Source organism: Malaya genurostris, chromosome 3, assembly GCF_030247185.1.
Source record: "Malaya genurostris strain Urasoe2022 chromosome 3, Malgen_1.1, whole genome shotgun sequence".
NCBI lineage: Eukaryota > Metazoa > Arthropoda > Insecta > Diptera > Culicidae > Malaya > Malaya genurostris.
This window is the reverse complement of record NC_080572.1, coordinates 243,821,633-243,842,811: the sequence shown is the minus strand read 5'-3', so window position 1 is coordinate 243,842,811 and position 21,179 is coordinate 243,821,633. Positions and strand designations below refer to the sequence as shown.

Below are 21,179 nucleotides of genomic sequence, written 5' to 3'. Positions count from 1 at the left end.
CCAGCCTTCAGCTGGTGATCGGCAAATGGCCGGTGGATTGAAAATAACCCGTGAGTCCTCCAGGTGACGTTGGCACGTATTTATGGGTCCGCGGGTATTAATGTAATTTATCGCTTGATAGTGATAGTGTTTATATTAACTAATGAATTTAAACATATCAACATGATGTTCGAAATTAGGAAATTAGGTATTGTGGATGCTACGGCGAAGAAAAACTCATGTATATTGCCCTATGAAATGAATGCATTTATAAAAAACAAGCATCTGATCGCTACATGCGTCGTAACCATGACAATGTTTGTTTATGTTTGGAAAAAATATCAAGTTTCAGTACGAACTATATTGAGTGATTTTGCTGCATATTCAGCGATTCTTAAAATAAGAAAGTTAAAATTACTTAGGGCATATTCAGGAGTGTTTTAGTTCTAGATGCATAATTTATTTCAGTTTTAAAATTTAAATATAGAAATTATAACAAAATAAACTGGTAACCCCAGCAGAGTTTTATCTGTGTTTCAAATATAGAAAAAATAGAACGGCAGTGTACACCAGTTTTAAATTTGACAGTAGAACTGGTCGAATAAATAAAACTAAAACGGATTGCTGGGGCTACGTTTGTTTCAGTTTCATTTACATTATAGACCACCCATATGAATCTTGTAGCTGCTGAATTTGCTCTTAGGGCACATTCAGTAGTGTTCTAGTTCTAGATGCATAATTTGTGCCAGTTACAAAATTTAAATCTGAATTTTATAACAAGAAAAACTGGCAGCCCCAACAGTGTTTTATTCGTGTTTCAGATATACAAAAAATAGAACGGCATCGTAGACCAGTTTTAAATTTGACAGAAGAACTGGTCGAATAAATAAAACTAGAACGGCTTGCTGGGGACACGTTTGTTCCAGTTTCTGTTCTATTATAGATCTTCCATATAGAACTTTTAACTGCTGAATTTGCTCTTAGAATTTGTTTAGTTTGTTATTGTATCATTCCACGAAGCATTAAATTCAATTGAAGCAAGATGTGCTGAAGGTGAACATATGTTTGCTTCTTTTGTATCTTTTATTGTTTCCATGGCATTTTACCGGAGCTAGTCGACGCTTATTAACAAAGGGTGAATAAAATTACATTATTATTGAGCCTACTGGTTCACGATTACTGACCCACCTTTTTCAATTGATCTTATGAGACATTGTAATCTTGAGTTTATCTTTGTTGTAATGACGTTCTGGTTAGTGTTCTCAAATGTTCATTTCGTGCTGAATCCAGTGATTATTGGGTGCTTTAGATTACGTGTAAAATAAAATTATTATTGCGTCTCGAAAACGAATTGTCAGTGCGAAGATAAACCACACAAAAAAGTGGGATTCAACCGGACACATAATGTTTGACTTGAAATTCTCAACAGATTCTTGAAACATATCTTGAAATTAATATCCATATTTTTTTCAACTTTTCATCACTCAATAAAACTTAATTTACTAAGAATTTTAGCAAAACATTCCTAATATGTAGCGAAACAATCAAATAGTCTTCAATAAAGACTTTAAAGTCAGTTTCAACATCAATTGTTTGGTACTGCAGGGCGTGAAGTTTCGAGACAACACTCACGCACTATGAAAACAATCCAACAGACAGTCCATTCGAACACGTTTTCATTTATTTTGCGCTCATTAAATTATCTTCAGATTCAACGCCCTACTGTGTATTCATTCATCGATTTTTTTGTTATTGTTTGTTAACAGATCTCCATGTTTCATGCAATTCTAAGTCTTTTGGCATCAAAAAATTTGGAAATCTCATGTACTAACAGTTCGGCTGAAAAGTTCGTATCGTTTAATAGAAACACACATTTTTTTGCCAAAATTCGTTTTTATTATTCAACATAATTGCCATCAGAGACGATACAGCGATTATAGCGATCTTCCAACTTTTCGATACCATTTTTGTAGTACGATTTGTCTTTTGCCTCAAAATAGGCCTCAGTTTCAGTGATTACCTCTTCATTGCTTCTAAATTTTTTACCAGCGAGCATTCTCTTGAGGTCTGAAAACAGGAAAAAGTCACTGGGGGCCAAATCTGGAGAATACGGTGGATGAGGGAGCAATTCGAAGCCCAATTCGTTCAATTTCAGCATGGTTTTTCGTTGTTGTTTTTGATCGATTGTGAGCTCACGCGGCACCCATTTTGCACAAAGCTTTCTCATATCCAAATATTCGTGAATAATATGTCCAACACGTTCCTTTGATATCTTTAGGGTGTCAGCTATCTCGATCAACTTCACTTTACGGTCATTGAAAATCATTTTGTGGATTTTTTTCACGTTTTCATCGGTAACAGCCTCATTTGGACGTCCACTGCGTTCATCGTCTTCGGTGCTCATATGACCAGTACGAAATTTTGCAAACCACTTACGAATTGTTGCTTCGCCCGGTGCAGAGTCTGGATAACACTCATCAAGCCATTTTTTGGTAGCGGCGGCACTTTTTTTTTAATCAAAAAGTAGTGTTTCATCAACACACGAAATTCTTTTTTTTCCATTTTTTTTCACAATAACAAAAGTAGCTTCACTCAAAATGCAATATCTCACAAACTAATAATCAGACAGCTGTCAAATTTATACACGTATCTTTTGAAGGTTGGTACTAACTGAAAATGGTATGGATTCAATTCTAGTGGCGCCCTTTCATAGAAACGATACGAACTTTTCAGCCGATCTGTTATGGTAATTTTTAAGACCGAAAATTTTCAAACTTTGACCGCCAGGTGACTCCCTCTACCCATATCCGATTTAGCTTAAATTTTGCCTAGGGATTTTTTTGAGTTGCTTAAAGTTTAGTCCACTACCGCTTTACGAAATTAGAGATGACCATAAAAATAGTCATCCTAGTGTCCAAATCATAACATATTTCCAATTAGATAATTTCTTGGTATTTAATATTTAAATATGATTTCGGGCATATGGCCGAATATAAGACGATTGTTTCGGGCGCAGTATGACAAGTGACACCATCCTGTTGGAACCACATCTTAAAGATTTGGCAACTAAAATTTATTGATTATGGTTCTGTATCGATTTTCATTCACGGTGACTTCCTCATTTTTATAGAAATAAGGACCGATGATTCCACCAGCCCATAGACCACACAAAACAGTACATTTATCGGGAAGCACCGGTAATTCTTGAACGGCGTGTGGATTAACTTTGCTCCAAATACGGCAATTTCACTTGTTGACGTATCAATCCAACCAAAACATGCGCCTCATCACTGAAGAAAATTTTGCGCTATAAACAGTTTTAATTGAACACTGATGTTGAATATAAATTTTCACGATTTGGAAGCGTTGTTCTGAAATTAATCTATTCATGATTATTTTCCAAACAGTAAAAAGCAAAGCCTTGGTATTACATTACTGTAGTGGAATTTGACCTTCTGTTTCAACAGACTTCGCAGCCGATTCAGAGTGTACAGAACCATTGCATGGCTGGTACTACGATTCTACTGACACTACGAATCCTTCCAGGTCGGGACTGGAACATACGACAAGTGTCAAAACAACTTTCAGACAAAAGAGTTGAAAAAACTATCAGACAATAGAATTGGAAAAAAAACAAAACCTAAAAAACATCCGTTATTATATTCTACTACCATTCCACTTATTATTTCCGAGATCCTTTCAATTGTACGCTAAGGAGCGGACCATCGATCGTCCGGTGCTCATTAGCATATCAGCACATATTGTTTGCTACAAAATTTGAATACTTACACATCACTCAATCAGTCGTGTGACTGACACACAGATAGCGCTGTCATTGTCAAATCCATTTGACGTTCAAGGTGCCAACTTTTAAAAGGCTATGTGCTAAATTTAATGACATTATTCAATTGCAGCAATTTTGTATCGTTTTTAAGCTATGGCTTCAAATGTGTTATCCGGACTCTTCTCTATCGAAAAGAATCATTTGTTAATGGGTTGCTGAAGTTGAACGTGGTCGTCCAGATATCGATGATGGTGAACGTTCTGGTCGTCTAATTGAGGTGGTTACTCCAATTAACATAAAAAAGTTCACAAATGTGTTATATCATATCGTCAATTGAAATTGCGTGAGATAACTGAGGCCGTAAAGATATCAGAAGGTAGTGTATTTACAATTATACATGAACATTTGACCATGAGAAAGCTCTTTTCAAAGTTGGTATCGCATTGTTTACACAGTTGATCAAAAACAACAACGTGTTGATGATTCAGAGTAGTGTTTGGCCATGTTTACAAGTAATAAATAATGGATGAAACATGGATCCATCATTTCATTCCGGAATCAAAACGATCATCATTTGAGTGAGCTGCAATTGGTGAACCACTTCCGTAAAGTCCAAAAGCACAACAGTTAGCTGGGAAGATTATGGCTTAAGTATTTTGGAATGCACATGGTATAATCTTCATCGACTATCTTGAGAAAGGAAAAACAGTCAATTGTGAATACTACAATGCGTTGTTCGATTGTTTGAATGCAAAAATCCATTATTTCTCCAAATGAAAGCACCGGTTCACAGGTCGATGGCAACGATGGTTAAATTGAACGAATTGAACTTCGAAATGGTTCTTCGTCCACCGTATAGTACAAATCTGGCTCCCGGTGACGACTGACTATTCGCCAATTAAAAAAACTGCTCACCGGTAAGAAATTTAGCTCAAATGAAAGACAATTGCTAAATATGAAGCCTGTTTTGAAGCAAATCGTACTACAAGAAAAGTTAGAGAAACTTTAGAATGGTTGTATTGCTCTTGAAGGAGATTGATAATTAAAACCGATTTTTGACTAAGACAGATGTGTTTCTCTTGGTAATTCACACGACTTATTGAGTGATGTGTTATTTTTCGAGAGTGGTAATGGAATCCACAGCCTGCAAATACTCCTTTATCAGAACCCAAAACGGTTCAATAGTTCTTGTCTAGGGACAGTTTGGACGATTCATCTTCTTAGGTACGATCTTGACGTTGTTGGTTTTGTACTAGGCTACCGTGTCCTTTGCGCGTAATGCAGTAATGCTAAATCCGGCCACCACAGTGCTGGATTATGATGTTTTCGGATCATGGGAAGTAGGCGCCGTTGCAAGCATTGTTGTCACAAATAGATTCGAAAGCATTCCACATTTACAAATGGCTTGGCTTGATCATTGGTTTTTACCGATTTTTTTCTGTATAAATCGATTTATCGGCATCTTCAATACTTTGTTCAGCGCGGACCTTGTAGAACTGGTCACCCGGAAGCATCTTATAATCATCCAAGATGATTACGCAGGCTGATTTCCCGCACAGTAGTTGATTGTATAACTCCCTCGATTTGGCAGGTGCGGCTCGTTTTCTCTTGATTTTGGGTTTTCAGCTTCTTGAAAGTCTTCGGTCCATTTCGTGTTTTTGCCCGATGATTTTCTGCGTCATTGTGTCATAGCTGGTCTATTACTGGTAGTAAGTGAAAGTTAAGTCCATCGAACTATGAGCAAAACATAGCTGGCATCACAGCTGTTCTATCAGCCGGCGTCATCTCAAATGAGTTGATGCCACCGAGATGAAGAATGAATCTATTTCCAGCCAACGATAAATTCAACAAAACTAGATATAAAAAAAGCGTAATAATACTCCGATTTGTTTTTCTTCCAGTATGCACTCCCATGGGATTCGTAAGACTGTTCGGTGTCGTCGGTCAGGTACTGGTCAAACCGAATCTACTGCGGGACGTAAACGAAGAATTCCACGTCTTCAATTTGGAGGAGGCAACCGTGCGACGAAAGCTTGCGAATGCTAATATTAACATTGGTAAGAGAATAATGAATGATTTCAATAACTGTAATTAACCAGATTCTCATGAACCGTCTCTCTTTGTATCTCCAGAACTCAAAAGCGTCACATCGATCGACTACGGTCCATCAAAGTTAGTCTCGGAACTGAAGGATTTGTATCAAATCCCAGCCACCAACGGTATCAGTGAGTCGACAAAACTCTTCGAAAGACTGAGATCGCTCGAATCCGAGCGGAAAACGTTAGGTATTTCAATGTTCATCGCAAAATTTCAATCAAATATGAACGTACAAATATTTTACAGATAAGCAACGAAGCTCATCTGCGCTACAAAGAAACCTTGTGTATCCGGTAGCAATGTTGCTATTGCTTCTTCTCACCGGAATCACAGTGCTGCTGGTGGTACAGAACACACTGGAACTGCTGATTGGGATCAAAGCAGTGCCGTTGAGTACACGGGTAAAATTGAACTAGATTGAACTATCCCTTCCACTGACCACTGATTCTACTTTGCAGCAATTTACCCTGGGAATTACATCCCTTTCCAAGCTGGGTCCGTTGGGGGCGGCTTTGGAGGTCTGTATCATCATGTATTTGGGCGTGACGTCGGCGGTAGGTCTCTACACAATGCCATTCATGCGGAACGTTCGGCCTCAGCGACGAAAAACTTCGCTCTCGCAGTTAATATCCAACTGTGCGCTTGTGCTGATTTTAAGTTCTGCCCTGCCATTACTGACTCGAATTCTAGGTAAGTCTGCTGAGCTTAACAACTCCAATCGGAATCGAAAAACAAAACTAATTTTATTCCGCCCTATTTCCAGGTATCACAAATTTCGATCTTCTGGGCGATTTCGGCCAGATCGAGTGGCTGGGCAACTTCCTGATTGTGCTGCTGTACAATGTGATCTTTGGTACGGCGGCCACACTCTGCCTGGTGAACAAATTCACCGCGACCGTGAGGCGGGAGCTGTGCGCACGGTTAGTGGAAAATTATTTCATTTTCACCAGCTACCTCTCGTTTATCATCAATTAGCAAGTGTTTGTAGCTCAGAGTCATGTGCTTACTGCCACATCACCACACCCCAGCCAATAGTGCACACTTGCTACGCTTTGGCGCTTCGAGTCATAGGTTTCCAGTGCACAAAAACAATTGCACACTGAATGAGATTACGTGCGTGATAGTGAGAAATAGAAAGAGTGTGAGAGTGAGTACGGAAATGAGTAGCGAGATATGTTTAGTAGCATGCACAATGCTGTCGAAATGGTTGCAAATTATTTTTATTTATTATACATATTTTGAATTATTGTTTACATAACAGTTCAGGTAATAAACTAAGCTATTTTATTTGTATTATTAGTAAGCGCACTGTATAAGCAATCGACTGTGGGAAATGAAGCGAACTAATTATTTTAGATACTAAATTATACCTACTCAAAGTAGTAGAATTTTTGCAATTTTATATTATACAACAAGTAGTTGTTTAAAACATTCAGACATCCATGTACATATCGCTGTAACTTTGATTGTACATAGTTTTCAAAAATATAGTTCGGTCGTAGAAGACGCATGAAATGTACGAGGACTACAGTTCTAAACCATTCCTGTTGATAGTCTTAGAGTAGGTACTATACCAAACATTTCGGCATCCTGCAGGTTTGCTATAAGAATGTACTAAAACCTTGTTTTTTTTTATTAAGAGACTTACTTGTCGAGTCATTAAACCTTATGTCTAAAACCACGTCTGTCCTAAATAAGAAAAACTGGTGAAACTGTACTAAATTTTAAATTATAATAATGAAAACGGAATCCCAGTACCGACAATAAACGGCACTTCATCTTGCATAAGTTAATCGCGAAATACTCTTATGATTTTCTCACTGAAGCTTGTCAATTCTTTATTTATTTGACATTGTATTGTGCAGAGCGTACTCGTTCTACAATCAACGGATTGCGTTGTAATCGATCTATGTATATTTGCTTTGGTCCTAAGAAGCAATGTTTCTGAAAACGGTGCAATACTTCTGTTTTATTTACGTGAAAGTTCAATGCGAAAGCACGTATTTTCACTTTATCCTTTGAGCCAATGTACAGAATAGACATAGCTCTGGGTAATTCGAAGAATTTATTAGCTTGGGAACAACATCGATTTTGTTGGCAACATTCCATTCCAGAAACACGTTGGAGTAGTGGCAGCTGGCTAAATCAAGCCAAAAGATTTCTTTGCCCCTATCATCCCAGGTTGGCAGTTCAATGTATAGGGCGCTGGTCTTACAAGCCAGTTGTCGTAAGCCCCGATCTGAAGTATGCTTAGTGTCAGTTGGATACTAACCATGTAATGATTTTGTACGCTAAGAATCGACTGCGAAGAATGTTGAAATAAGAAGGGTCAAATTTCACAAAAGGAATGTAATGCCAAGTTTACCTATGCTTGCGGATGAACGGCACGATTTTCTGACGTTCTTGAGATGTCATCGTCAAGGATGTGACACTGACCACAACTGCAAATCGCTTGTCAAATCATGGGCTTCTTTGTGAACGTGTCGGTAAATACAGTCTTGAATATTCTCGGTACATCCCCTCGTCCGGTCGCGATGTAAGACTTTCGATCGGGAAGTTGCTTGAAATCAAATTTGACATATGTTTCGTCATCAATAACAGTGCAGCTCAACGGAATTATGCTTCATGTATCGGTCCGGATGTTGATTGGCTTTGTACGACTAATATCCTTCCATGGAAAGGATGTTCCGCACCGTTTTAAAGCTAGCAACATCTCGGATCGGGGTTGGTTTAACCGAACCTCAACATTTTGCTGCGCTGCTGATGATCCCTGGTTCTAGTTTTTTCAAAAATCCACTGATTCTTTCCCACACTCAGGGTTTTCCTTGTGGGTTTCCAGTTAACTTGTACCAGTGGTTCTCTATAGCAATGTATACAAACCACTGTCACAAACCACAGGTTTTCGATTCGTGAAGGGCGTACCAATTTACTTTTAGTGTGAAAATTTAACCATTCTTAAGCACCACAGTCTAGCAGGGGCTTACAGAATAAAGATGTTCCCATATGTTTAGTTTATACATGTAAATAACTTTAGTCCAACAGTCAGGGAGATGTTAACTGAATTAAATTTGGATGATCTATTTCGTATACAGAACAAATCGTGTTTCGAGGTCACCGTTCCATCGACCAGCCCCGCCTCTTTGCATTGTTTTCATCAAATGGATTCAAACATTACATGAAGCCCTTTTTTAAAACAAAAAAGAAAGTTCCATTACATTCCACTATAAATTTTTTAATTTCGGTAATTTTTACTTTTTTCGGTTTTTAATAATATCAAACTAACTAGAGAGAACAAGGATGTAAAGATAAAGTGGGGAAAAGTGAGACGTGACAAGTGTCATTTAAGTAAGCAGAAGGAACCGACACCCGGAGGGCCGACCATTCGACTCAGCTCGTCGAGATCGAAAAATGTCTGTGTATAAATGTCTGTGCGTGTGTATATGCAAAAAATATGCACTAGATTTTCACGGATATGTCTTGACCGATTCATATGAAACGTCTTATGGTCCCATAGAACGCTATTGAATTTTATCCGATTCGGGCTTCCGGTTCGGGAATTACCGGGTGATATGTGTGAAAAATGGCAACAAAACATGCACTTCATTTATTCTGAGATATCAGAACCGATTTTCAAAATCTTAGATTCATATGAAAGGTCATGCTTTCCCATAGAACGCTCCGGTTTTCAGAGTTCTAGAGTGATATGTGCAAAAATAAGCACTCCATGTTCTTGTAAATGGCTGAACCGATTTTTACAAACTTAGATTCAAATGAAAAGTTTTCTGATTTTTTGGCAGAGTGCATCTTTTTACCGTAATTTGGCATAACTTTTTGCTAAATTCATCAGTGAATGATGATTATTCCGGAATCAGCAAATACGTTTGTCGAAATTTTGAAATATGTGTTAGCTTTTGATGAAATTCGGCAAGACAACTGTCATTTACGCTTTACATTTTCGTAAGGAAGCAGTTATTTTCTGACGCAATATTTTGCAGAAGTTTTCCGATGATCACTCGAAAACATGGGGTATATTTTGGAAGTAGTCCACAAGGAAGATGTGAGAATTTACTATCTTTTCAGTAAGTACAATAACTAAAAATTGTTAATTATAGAAATCGCCTTCCATAGCCTGCTCTTACAATCAAAAAGTTTTTACGGGATGCCAAATTACGAGACGCCACGACTGGTAGTAATATCAGACGAATTTGATAATGGTGATTGCTCTCTATCTGGAGGAATATCGAAATCCCTATTGAATCGGATATGTTCTAAATTTATTGTTTTTTGCGTGAAATGCGAGCCTATTTTTAATTTTTCAAAGCTTTCTGCTTCGAAGTAGAGGCATTGAGTACTACCTGTAAAAAAATCCTTAATCTTATTTTTTTTGTATTTTTTTACATTTATACGAGAATAAAACGAAACCTTGACCACACATTGAACATTTATAATTTCGAAAAAATAGATAGATAGATTTTTTTGTTTACTTTCAGTAGCTGGAATCTCGGTAATTCATAAACTCTACTTGCTGAACATGCAGTAAAAGTTTTGCCGAATGTACAGTAAACTTTTTGCTGACAATTTCGGTAATAACTGACGTTGGTCAAACTTAAGGTTGCCGAGACTCCGCCAATTTATCTTTTGCCGAGATGATTACCGAGTACTCGTCTGTTTAAATCTCGGCAATTATTTTACTGAGATTCAGCGAAAAAAAATAAGTGTGTACGTCTTGTTAGTTATTGGCCATAAACATTCAGAGCGACAACGCAATTTCTAGTGATTGAAAAGTAGTTTTATTTATTCACTAACTAACAAGCGCTGCCCCAACTGGAAGAATTTGGCAGTAAGTTTTATGGAAATGTGCACTTCGTTTCGCCATCGCTCGTGAAAAAATACTCATGAAATTGAAAATTTTCGCTAATCGCACTGCAATATAGGAACCTAAAGTCGGACCTGGATCAACTTTTCGAAGACTTTTTGAAAAATTTCAAGACCTTTTATTTGTTTCTTAGTTTGTGTTAAAAAAAAATCCCGAGAAAATTGGGAGTGCATAATTTTCATAAATTTGCACATATTCCGTTGTAATTCCGGAACCGGAAGTCGGATCCAAATGAAATTCAGGAACATTGTATGGAGCTATAAGACCTGTGAATCTTAGTTTGTAAAAATCGGTTCAGCCATCTTGGAGAAAATAGAGTGACATTATTTGTCACATACACACAGACATTTTGTGATCTCGACGAACTGAGTCGAATGGTATATGATACTCGATCATCCGGGCCTCGGTTGTAAAGTAGGTTTTCACAGTGATTGAATAGCCTTTCTATATGAGAAAGGCAAAAAGGCTCGAGTGCGCTCAATTTTCTCTGAGATGGCTGATCCTGTCTCAGTTTTATCTCAGTTCCTTAATAGTTGGTGGTTCAATGCATAGTCACCTGTTCTTACGAGTCAAGCTCCTTTTAGAAGGATTCTTAGTGTCAACAAGATCGTACTACTAGCCATTCAATGGTTCTATACACTAGGACTCAACTGTGAAGTATGGTGAACTAAAATAGTCAAATGGATACTCTACTGAGCATTGGATGTGAATTTCTGATTGATGGAAAATCATAGAAAGTAACGGATCAGGTGTTAGAACAAATTGGCTCAAGTAGCATGTTCCCCTGGTTATTTGGAGATTTGTATCTTACCATGGCTTCTCATTATTTTCCTGAAGGAAAGGATTAAAGGAACTAGGAGATAATTTGTGGAGCGGATAGTGTGGGGCGATATTGAACGATTTGCAGGCGCCAAAAGGCACATTTGATAAAATCTCCAACCCCCGGATGCAGAATAATCGCAATATTTTATGAGTACAAGTAAATTTGGCACTACATGAGGGATGTCAAATAATCTGCTAAAATCTATCAAGGATAAGCAAAGGGTTTCAAATTGCACACAATGGAAACGTCAGTCAATATGTTTTTATACCAAGGAAGAAACGATAGATTTCTAACCTATAAGAAGGCCTAGAGTCGCGACCATGATTCTATGATTTTATCGATTTGAACAATTTTGCAAGTACTGGGAAACCAAATGAAATACGATCGAAAACCCAATACGTCGTTATTCATAATAAGGATGATAAACTGTTCCACTTTTTCTTAACCGATGATTAAATCTCAATTCGTTTATACTGGAACAAAAAGTAAAGGCTAAGTACAGATCCATTTTAGCCTCGAACGTCCTCCTCCAATCTAGTCTCCGAAGTATACTCTGTCGAAATGCACATATGTTCCGTCACCAATAAGACTGTTGGAAAGAAGCAGAACTGCATGAAATTGTTTATCGTGGGCATCGGAAATATGCCGACATTTTCCTTTTACAATTTAATAAGCGAAAAAAAGCTTCGTTGCCAAGTAAATCAAATGCATTTAATTCCTTTTGTCACTATCGATTATCGATTGTTTCATTATTACATTCTTCATGTAGTAAAAACCCACGGAAGACACTTTTTATATTTATTTTTATATTTAATTTTCCTAACCTATCAATGATTAGGCTAAGTGGTATCTGCCAAGTGAAACATTGAATGATATTTTCTTACACAAGAAACAACATATTATAATATTGAACGCTTTAGATTTGTAGAAGAGAGTAAAGATTTTCAGTTGTTCAGATTATTTCCTTATTTTTTATTTATCGATGACCTTCACCTTGTTGTAGAAATAAACTGTTTTGTGCGTTGCCATTTAACTCTTCGTGCTATCATTTAACGCGACCATTAATATTAATCCCATCAATAGTTCAACTAGTTTCACATCATACGTGTTAGTTCTTTAACCCAGTGTTTTCGGGATCGATATCGGTCCTATTTCTTTTCGGACACAGGTTGAAGGCCCTGTTCAACTACAGCAGTCATCTAGAATCCAGCATTTATCACAATTCATTATCCCATCTGGCCAACCACAGCCATCCAACGCAGAACAGCACCGGTCAGGTTAGCCAACATAATCTCATCGTGAATGAAACCAACGAAACGCACAACTCTCAGCCATCAAAGCACATTTTAGAAGCGAACGGGTGCACTGCAGTTCCCGTAGTTCCTTCGATGCCCAACGGTATAACGGAGAAGAAAAACATCTGAATGGACAACCGACTGATATTATCTAGGTGAACTCTAGTTTGCCGTGGTGGAGAATACCGCATAAAATAAAGACTTTTAATAATTCATACACTCTGCTCGACATTTTCTCAAACGTTATAATGAAACCTCGTTGAAGTGTGATGCCAGTGAAATTATCAACATCAGTATTTTAACAGTAAATCAAACGAACATGAAGTTGCTTTCAAGTGTGAGAAAAAAAAAGTTGTGTGTTCAATTATTTCTCATCCGAAAAAAATATCTAATAAATTGCGCTGTGTAGTATGCTTAATCCAATCATAGTAATAAGACACTCTGGTAAATCCATCCGGCATCCCAACGGCGCACCGTTTCTGAGGAGAGTAACCTACCCCGAAGCTGGCAATTCCGATAGCGTTACCTTCGCTAACCAGCGGACTACCGGAGTCTCCCTGAAACGAAAAGCTCAGTCTCAACGCGACAGTCAATCGTTATTCAAACTTTACTAACCGAGCAAATTCCCTCTCCTTCCATGGTGAAAGTACAGATATGTTCGGTGCCAATGAAGTTCAGTTTCTCTTTGCACTGTTTCTCACCAAGCACACGCAGCCGAACAAATTGCAACTTATCGGAAAGCGGCGCTCCATTCTGCTGTAGACCTCCCCAACCGGACAGTATTGCTTCTTTTCCGTTGGTCACATACTCTTCAGAAAAACCAATCTTTTCAATCAACGTCGGCAGCCATACGAAAAATCCCCATATTCTAACCAGCCCTATGTCGTTGGCCATCCTTCTCCTGTCATAGTCTGGATGTTGAATCAGTTTGTTCACTTGGTACCGCAAACCTCCCCTGCTCAACTGGGTTGTTCCCACAACTACCGTCATTTCGCCTGGAGTCAGACTAAAAGGAAAAATCGGTAAGAAACGCTAATTCCGCTACAACAATCTGTTACAGGTTATCGCTGAGTAAGTACTTTATCCATGCACCGAATTACCCTCACAGATTTTTTTTTTCAATTGATCTCACTCAGTTAAGCAGTGAGCAGCCGTTAGGATCCATAGGCGATCAATGATGGCACCGCCGCAATAATGTCCAGACCGTTGAAGAGACGCTTGGTATGGGGTTGGACCGGCATCACCACCTCCTACTACGTATGGTCGAATTCCAGCGTTAGTGTCATTAGTTGAGTTTTCTGTGCATACAATACATGCTAACCAAAAAAGAAGAAAAACTAATCTTGCCAAAGTCATCATTCTACGGTAGAAAGGTAGAATGACCACCTTAACAGAGAGAAATTAAAACGAATAATGAACAAGTCGAAGATTTGAATGCTTCTGACGGTACGTTACTTGGAGAACTATTAAACGATTCAAACATCTTCGTTTTATAAATATTCGTACAGGTGCTGCTTGAAAATCCAACGATATACTGTTGTCACTTGTCACTTTGTAATTCAAAAATCAATAAACAAATAAACCAAGACTGCACAACGTCCACAAGTTTTTTGAAACACATTATTTGCAATAGTGAATTCATTGAATCTCAACCATTTACCATCATGTCAGTATTTTGAATTATTTGTCTAGACAAAACATGTACTTAGCTCACACACACGCAGGATGTCGCACTCAATTAATTTTCTGTTTGAAAGGAAAAATGCAAATTGGTGCAATTAACACTGATCTAAAAACGGCATTCGACCGAATCAAACAACCACACACAAGCTAACCACTTGGCTACGGTCTTACCTTACCCACAGAATCATTCGTGTAAAACTGGGTTCTTGCGAATCGTCCGCATTTACCAATGTATCAGGAGAACCACTGGGTAGTAATCTGGGTCCCCTGCTTTTCAAATTTTTTTTAATGATGTAGCTTCCGTTTTAGGTACTGCATGTAAATTGATATTTGCTGACGATCTCAAACTCTATTTGACAGTGAATTCGACCGAAGACTGCGTTCGATTGCAAAAACTATTGAATAGCTTCGTGGATTGGTGTCGAACAAATCAGCTGACCATTAGCATCGCTCAATGCACCGTAATGACTTTTCATAAGAAGAGCGATCCGATCATCTTCAGTTACAGCATTGACGGTATCCCGTTACGTAGAGTCAATGAAATCACTAATAGTACTGTTGTTGTACCGTTGAATTCCACTATGTTATATCACGTCATTACACTCTCACAAAGTCACTATTTTCACAGTCACTATTTTTCCGAAAGTGTATCAAACGTTATAATACAGATACGTATTTCGGAATGCTATTTGCATCCTTCTTCAGTGTATCGGTTTTATAAGTTTATAAGTTTCAATAAACTTATAAAACCGATACACTGAAGAAGGATGCAAATAGCATTCCGAAATACGTATCTGTATTATAACGTTTGATACACTTTCGGAAAAATAGTGACTGTGAAAATAGTGACTTTGTGAGAGTGTAATGACGTGATATAACATAGTGGAATTCAACGGTACAACAACAGTACTATTAGTGAGAACATTCTACTAACAGCTCAAACAGAAATTTAGTGACAATGAAATCAGTTATCTTGGCATTATATTGCACCACAAACTGAGCTTTAGCTCTCACATGGCTCATATAACTGAAAGAGCGAATCGACAACTGGGATTCATATCTAAAATATCCCGTGACTTTAGTGATCCATATTGCTTAAAATTTCTTTATTGCTCCATAGTTCATCCAATTCTTGAGTTTTCATCGCCAGTTTGCAGTCCGTATCAGTTAACTTGGTGCCTAAAAGTGGAAAGAGTTCAAAAAAGATTCATACGATTAGCTCTCAGGAATCTACCATGGCGTGACCCGGAGAACCTACCGCCATATCAAGATCGTTGTCAGCTACTAAGTCTTGAATCATTGGAACGTCGTCGTCGTATTCAACAAGCCTTAACAGTTGCGAAAATTCTGAATGGTGAAATTGATGCACCTGAACTGCAAGAACTCACGATGTGTCGTTATTATCAACGAGGTTTCATCGTATGAGTTATGGATATCACGAACCAGTCTCTTCAATAATACGTACTTTTTCACGAGTAGAGTGTACCTTCGAGTTTGGCCACTCATCAAAAAAATTTGCATCCTCTATACGAAGACTACAACTGCTGTGATATTTATGTAACACATGGATCAATAAGTCCCGAGACTAAAGCAGAGATGGCGCTCGTAGTAAACCAGTAACCACGTCTTTCTAGAGTACTAACCTTTGCTTGAAACGGGTCAAAATTTTAAGTCGATCCGACCAGAAACAGCTGAGTTATCGAGGTTGGAGTAAAGTCGTTTTGTAGTTTGTTTAAAAAATGTAAAAAACCGAGTTTCGTGTTTTGATAAAACATTGTTTTTTAATGGGTACAAACACCGTGCAAGCGAAACAATGGATTGAAAAATGTTATCCAGACTCTTGTCCAATAAAAGCAACGATTTGTCGGTGGTTCGCCGAATTTAAACGTGGTCGTACCGACACAAATGACGCGGAACGCTCGGGTAGACCTGTGGAAGCCGTTACACCGGAAAATGGGAGTGAAGTGACAAAAATTATAATGAAAGATCGTAAAGTGAAGCTCCGTGAGATTGCTCAGATGACACAGATATCATATGGAAGTGTATTTACTATCCTTCATGAAAAATTGAGCATGAAAAAGGTTTTTTCCAAGTGGGTGCCGCGATTGCTTTCGATGGAACAAAAACAGCAACGAGTCGATGATTCAGAAAGCAGTTTATCGCTATTTACTCGCAACAAAAAAGATATCTTGCGTCGTTACGTGACCATGGACGAAACATGGATACATCACTACACTCCAGAGTCGAAGCGGCAGTAATCTGAGTGGCGCACAGCTGGCGAAAGCCGTCCGAAGCGTCCGAAAACGCAGCAGTCAGCTGGCAAAGTCATGGCGTCCGTTTTTTGGGATACGCATGGTGTGATTTTCATTGACTACCTCGAAAAAGGTAAATCGATCAACAGTGATTATTATATTGACTTACTGGTGCGTTCGAAGGAGGAAATCGCAAAAAAAAAACCACCGCACATGCAGAGAAAAAAATCCTTTTTCATCAAGACAATGCACCCTGCCACAAGTCGATGAAAACAATGGCGAAATTGAACAAATTGGGCTTTGATCTGCTTCCCCACCCCCCATACTCGTTGATTCAGCCCCCAGTGACTACTGGCTCTATGCTGATCTTTAAAAAATGCTCCAGGGAAAAAGATTTGGCTTAAATGAGGAGGTCATCGCTGAAACTGAAGCTTATTTTGAAGCGAAAGATAAATTTTTTTAAAAACATGGTATTGAAAAATTGGAGAAACGTTGGAACCATTGTATCACCCTAAAAGGTGATTATGTTGATGAATAAAAAAAAATTGCAAAAAAAAATGTTGTTTCCATTGTTAGTCTCGGGACTTATTGATCCATGTGTTATATTATTTATTGGTGTTTGTATGATTAACATATGATGTTTGTATAGTTTTCTTTATTAACAACGACAATTTTGTATGTATTATGTGCAAATATTGGAAAAGATAGTGGTTTTTATGCCTCTTTGAGAATAGTGCCATTGAAATGTTCTGGTACACTCAAACGGGCTTTTCCCCACTCATATAATTTAGGCTGTAATGTCCGTTGATAATAAATAAATAAATAAATAAATAAACAAATATCTACTAATAAATTCATCAGCTGTATCTCAAGGTTGTAATATGAGTCCACTCTTGTTCTCACTTTTCTTTATTGATGTCAGATTGAAAGCGTCCACATCGTACCTCGTAGTCTGCTCTATCCACTACATCAAAAGCTTCTTCATACGTCCGTTGCCTGGTGTCGTAGAAACTGGCTTATTATCACCATTGCGAAATGTCAGGTAGTTAAGGTAATTCAAAGGCAAACCGAAAGGTTTTGTTGCAAAGATCTAACGTGACTTCAAAGCACCGCATTACTTGAAGGCGTTATATTCTTCTGTTTGATTTATACTGCAAAATGCAAGCTTAGCTTGGTGTCGGGATCCTACAGATAGATCGCGTACAGCAAAGATGTATTCGATTGGCAAAACGCTGCCTTTAAAAAAATGAAGCTTCTGCTAAAACAACTTGAAGACATTTACAAAACTTTTTCTTGAAGTACCTGAAATAGTGATAAATATCTCTAAAACGGAAATCACTGATTTTTCTCAGAATTGGTAAGGCTGATTTTCAAATACATATTCTCAAACTTATCTCACAGAACTTTAATTAGGTTTGAATTTCATCCAGATCTCAAACCTTCAAACCCTAATTTTAGAGCGACGGAATTTTCGAAAAACGGAGATAAATATTCTAAATCTGGCTCAACACTGTTTACGAATTGAACAGGTTATGCTATACCAAAATGAGCTTCTTTTCACTTCCCGGCTTTTCACAACCAGGTTCAATGCGTAGGGCGCTAATCTTTTAAGCCAGTTGTATGTTCGAGCCCCAAACTCGCATTCTTAATGTCTGTAGGATCGTAATACTAGCCATGCAATGGTTCTGTACGCTATAAATCGACTGCGAAATCTGTTGAAATAGAAGGTTAAATTCCATAAAAGGAATGTAATACCATGGCTTTGCTTCTTTTCATTCAAGATTTTTAAAGAATCTCTTAGTAATATTACTGAAAATATGAGTGTGCATGAATCTCTGATGATATGAGAGTGTGCACCTTGGCCCTCACTTTCAACACATTATATGCATCTTTTGGGCAATCGATGGATACCATCCCAAAAGAAATCTTCTCCTTTTATTGGCATCAGAGCTTAAAATTCTCACGCATTCTCAATGAAAGAATCCAATCCAATCCTCATTTTCAATATTTTACTGTCTCAATCGTAAATGACCGAAACCAGAACAAACGAAGAGGGACGAAACATTTTCGTTTGTCATTGAAAAAATGAGAAAGAATAATTGCCAACACGAAACCAAACTAACGTCTTCAGGGAGCATCAGCAGAATTTCAAATCTCATTCTTTCGTCGATGTTTTGGAAATCTGTGACGCTTGGCTATAAATAGTGACTAAAATATGACAAAGCGAAGTAATTACATCTCAGAACGTCTTTGGGAACCAAAACTACTACAAATTCGACCTTTTTCTGTCATTTTCGATTCTCACAGCTTCAGTTGAATGTGTCGATATGGGATTTTCACTGAAAATCCGTCTGTTTTGAGTCAATGAAAATGACTTTTATTAGCTCTGATTGGTATCCAATCATCTAACCATTTCCGATGTGATAATCAGAAGGTGACAGGTCTGGTAAATATGACTGGTATAAGGATGTTCCAAACCAAGCGTGGAAATTTTATTTTTTTAGCCCTTTGGTTGGATATGCAAGAGCTTTGTTCTGCTGCAGAATAAGTTTGTCGTGTCTTCGAGCACATTCCGTCCGATTTTTCGACATTGGCGTTTCTCAAATTGATCATTTGTTAACGGTAGCGGACGGAACTAACTGTTTTGTCGGGCTTAAGAAACTGGTAGTTCCATACTACCATTCTCATTTCACCACACACATAGAATTGTCTTTTTCTCAAAACGGTTTGGTTTTTCGGCCTTGATATTCCTGTCGTTATCCATGATTTTTGTAGCGTTTCGGATTCTCAAAATAAATCCAGCAGTTGCGTCGTCAGCAACCATCCAATGCAAAAAAAACTCTTTCTTTCGATGCTTAAAAGGACTAGGTTTTTCGTATTTCCATCTGTCGTTCGTTTAGTTTATGTGGAACCAATTTACAAATCATTTGAATTTTTTCCATGGCTCTTGGATGTCCAACAATGACTTGCCGAGTGACATTCATCTGCTTCTCCGTCATTTCGATCGATTTTCGCCTTTCTTAACGTTGAAACCCGCGTTCACAAGTTTTGACGGTTGGAGAAGGGTTGTCATAAGTCACAACCAGAATTGGATAACTTTCCGGTGATTTTTTCTTTTGATTTGAACAGAAAATCATCATATGCCGCAAATGGTAAAAATTGGGCATGAAATGATAGTCTGTTTTTAGCTCGGAACCAAGTAAACAAATTCATACGGCGTCTTGGCGAGAGGGATCCAACTAACATCATCTGTTGACATCAAAACGACGCACTATTTCCTAAAAGATGACTGAGCCGATTTTAACAAGCTTAGACTCGATTGAAAGCTACTATTGGGTCATTGATCAAGTTCGAACATCACTTCTGGTTCCGGAGATATAATGGTATGAGTGACCTAAACGATGAACCGATTTCAATGATTTTAGGCTCGTTCGAGACCAAAATTGAGTTGTAGATCGAGCACGAAGATTATCACCCCGATTATGTGTTTCGTTCGAATCGGATTGTTTCGAACGAACACGAAATTTTTCATTCATTTCTTCATTTATAAAATCTCGCCATACATCAGTACATCGAAAACATAAACAGAAATTAGTTTTTTTAATTACGTTCTTAGAGCTGGAGTAGAATAAAATGGATTTTATTTTCTCTGAAGGCGAGAATTCTTTTTTTACTTTTCGTTTCAGATAACTGATTCATACAGAATTTAACCCACAATTTCGGTATTTGTATTTGAAGGGATTTAATGTCCTCAATGAATATAAGCCTTCGGATTATACTATTGAAAAATCATAATAAAAGCACCAACCTTCAAAATACCGTTAAACTTTTTCCAATTCGACCGTCCCACGACAAAAGGGCCTAACTGCAAATGACAGTTTCTCTTTGTTTACTTTTTCTTTCACTAACATTCTAGTAACATTTATCACATCAGTCCATTCCGGATAGATATAAAAATCTAGATGCGTGAAATAAAAGCATTAGTTATGATTAGTGAGCCATTTAAAAATGGTACTCAATGTATCAAAACAACTGTGTCCTACCAATACCAAGTGAAACGATTTCGTACGTCATAGCGACCGATGATGTTGGTATTGCTGTGCAAACAAATTTTATATCACACACCAGATTCCTACAGGTAATTCTAGATGTTACTCTGCTACTACCTACACGTGTAAAACTATCAGCATTTAGAACGGTAAATCTGCGTCATTCCTCACAAATTATGCTCACGGTTCCTTGTGTTAGCAGCGAACGGTACATACAAGCATACTTTGCAGGTGTTCTTCACGTACGTATGCATTTTATGGCGATTTTGTTTTTAAATGTTTGTGTCTTGGCTAAAGTAGTTCTCACTGTTTTTCACTCAGCAAAAAAAAACTTTTATATC

At 37.8% G+C, this 21,179-nt stretch overlaps 2 protein-coding genes across 2 annotated transcripts in view; one reads left to right on the top strand and one right to left on the bottom strand.

Annotated features, from left to right (window-relative positions):
* LOC131434266 (protein Lilipod) overlaps positions 1–13,091 on the top strand; it is a 65,285-nt gene extending 52,194 nt beyond the window's left edge. Inside the window, exons 6-11 of the mRNA XM_058600930.1 lie at positions 5,665–5,820; positions 5,896–6,048; positions 6,107–6,261; positions 6,319–6,550; positions 6,624–6,780; positions 12,728–13,091. Coding sequence (XP_058456913.1) covers positions 5,665–5,820; positions 5,896–6,048; positions 6,107–6,261; positions 6,319–6,550; positions 6,624–6,780; positions 12,728–12,983 — 1,109 coding nt within the window. The 3' untranslated portion in view covers positions 12,984–13,091. The remainder of the gene's footprint in view (positions 1–5,664; positions 5,821–5,895; positions 6,049–6,106; positions 6,262–6,318; positions 6,551–6,623; positions 6,781–12,727) is intronic.
* Positions 13,092–13,119: 28 nt separating this feature from the next.
* Positions 13,120–14,539, bottom strand: LOC131434267 (chymotrypsin-1-like). The gene is made up of 3 exons (XM_058600931.1): positions 13,987–14,539; positions 13,470–13,860; positions 13,120–13,411 (listed from the first exon to the last, which is right to left on the bottom strand). Exons 1-3 carry the CDS (start codon positions 14,211–14,213, stop codon positions 13,226–13,228), a joined length of 804 nt encoding a protein of 267 aa, XP_058456914.1. The 5' UTR covers positions 14,214–14,539; the 3' UTR covers positions 13,120–13,225.
* Positions 14,540–21,179: the final 6,640 nt, after the last annotated feature.

Coding starts and splice junctions, on each gene's coding strand:
- LOC131434267 (XM_058600931.1), bottom strand. CDS start 14,213: ATGATGACTTTGGCAAGATTAGTTTTTCTTCTTTTTTGGTTAGCATGT. Junction 13,861..13,986: donor GCTGCTCACTGCTTAACTGA/GTGAGATCAATT, acceptor TTTTCCTTTTAG/TCTGACTCCAGGCGAAATGA. Junction 13,412..13,469: donor AAGGAGAGGGAATTTGCTCG/GTTAGTAAAGTT, acceptor TTTTCGTTTCAG/GGAGACTCCGGTAGTCCGCT.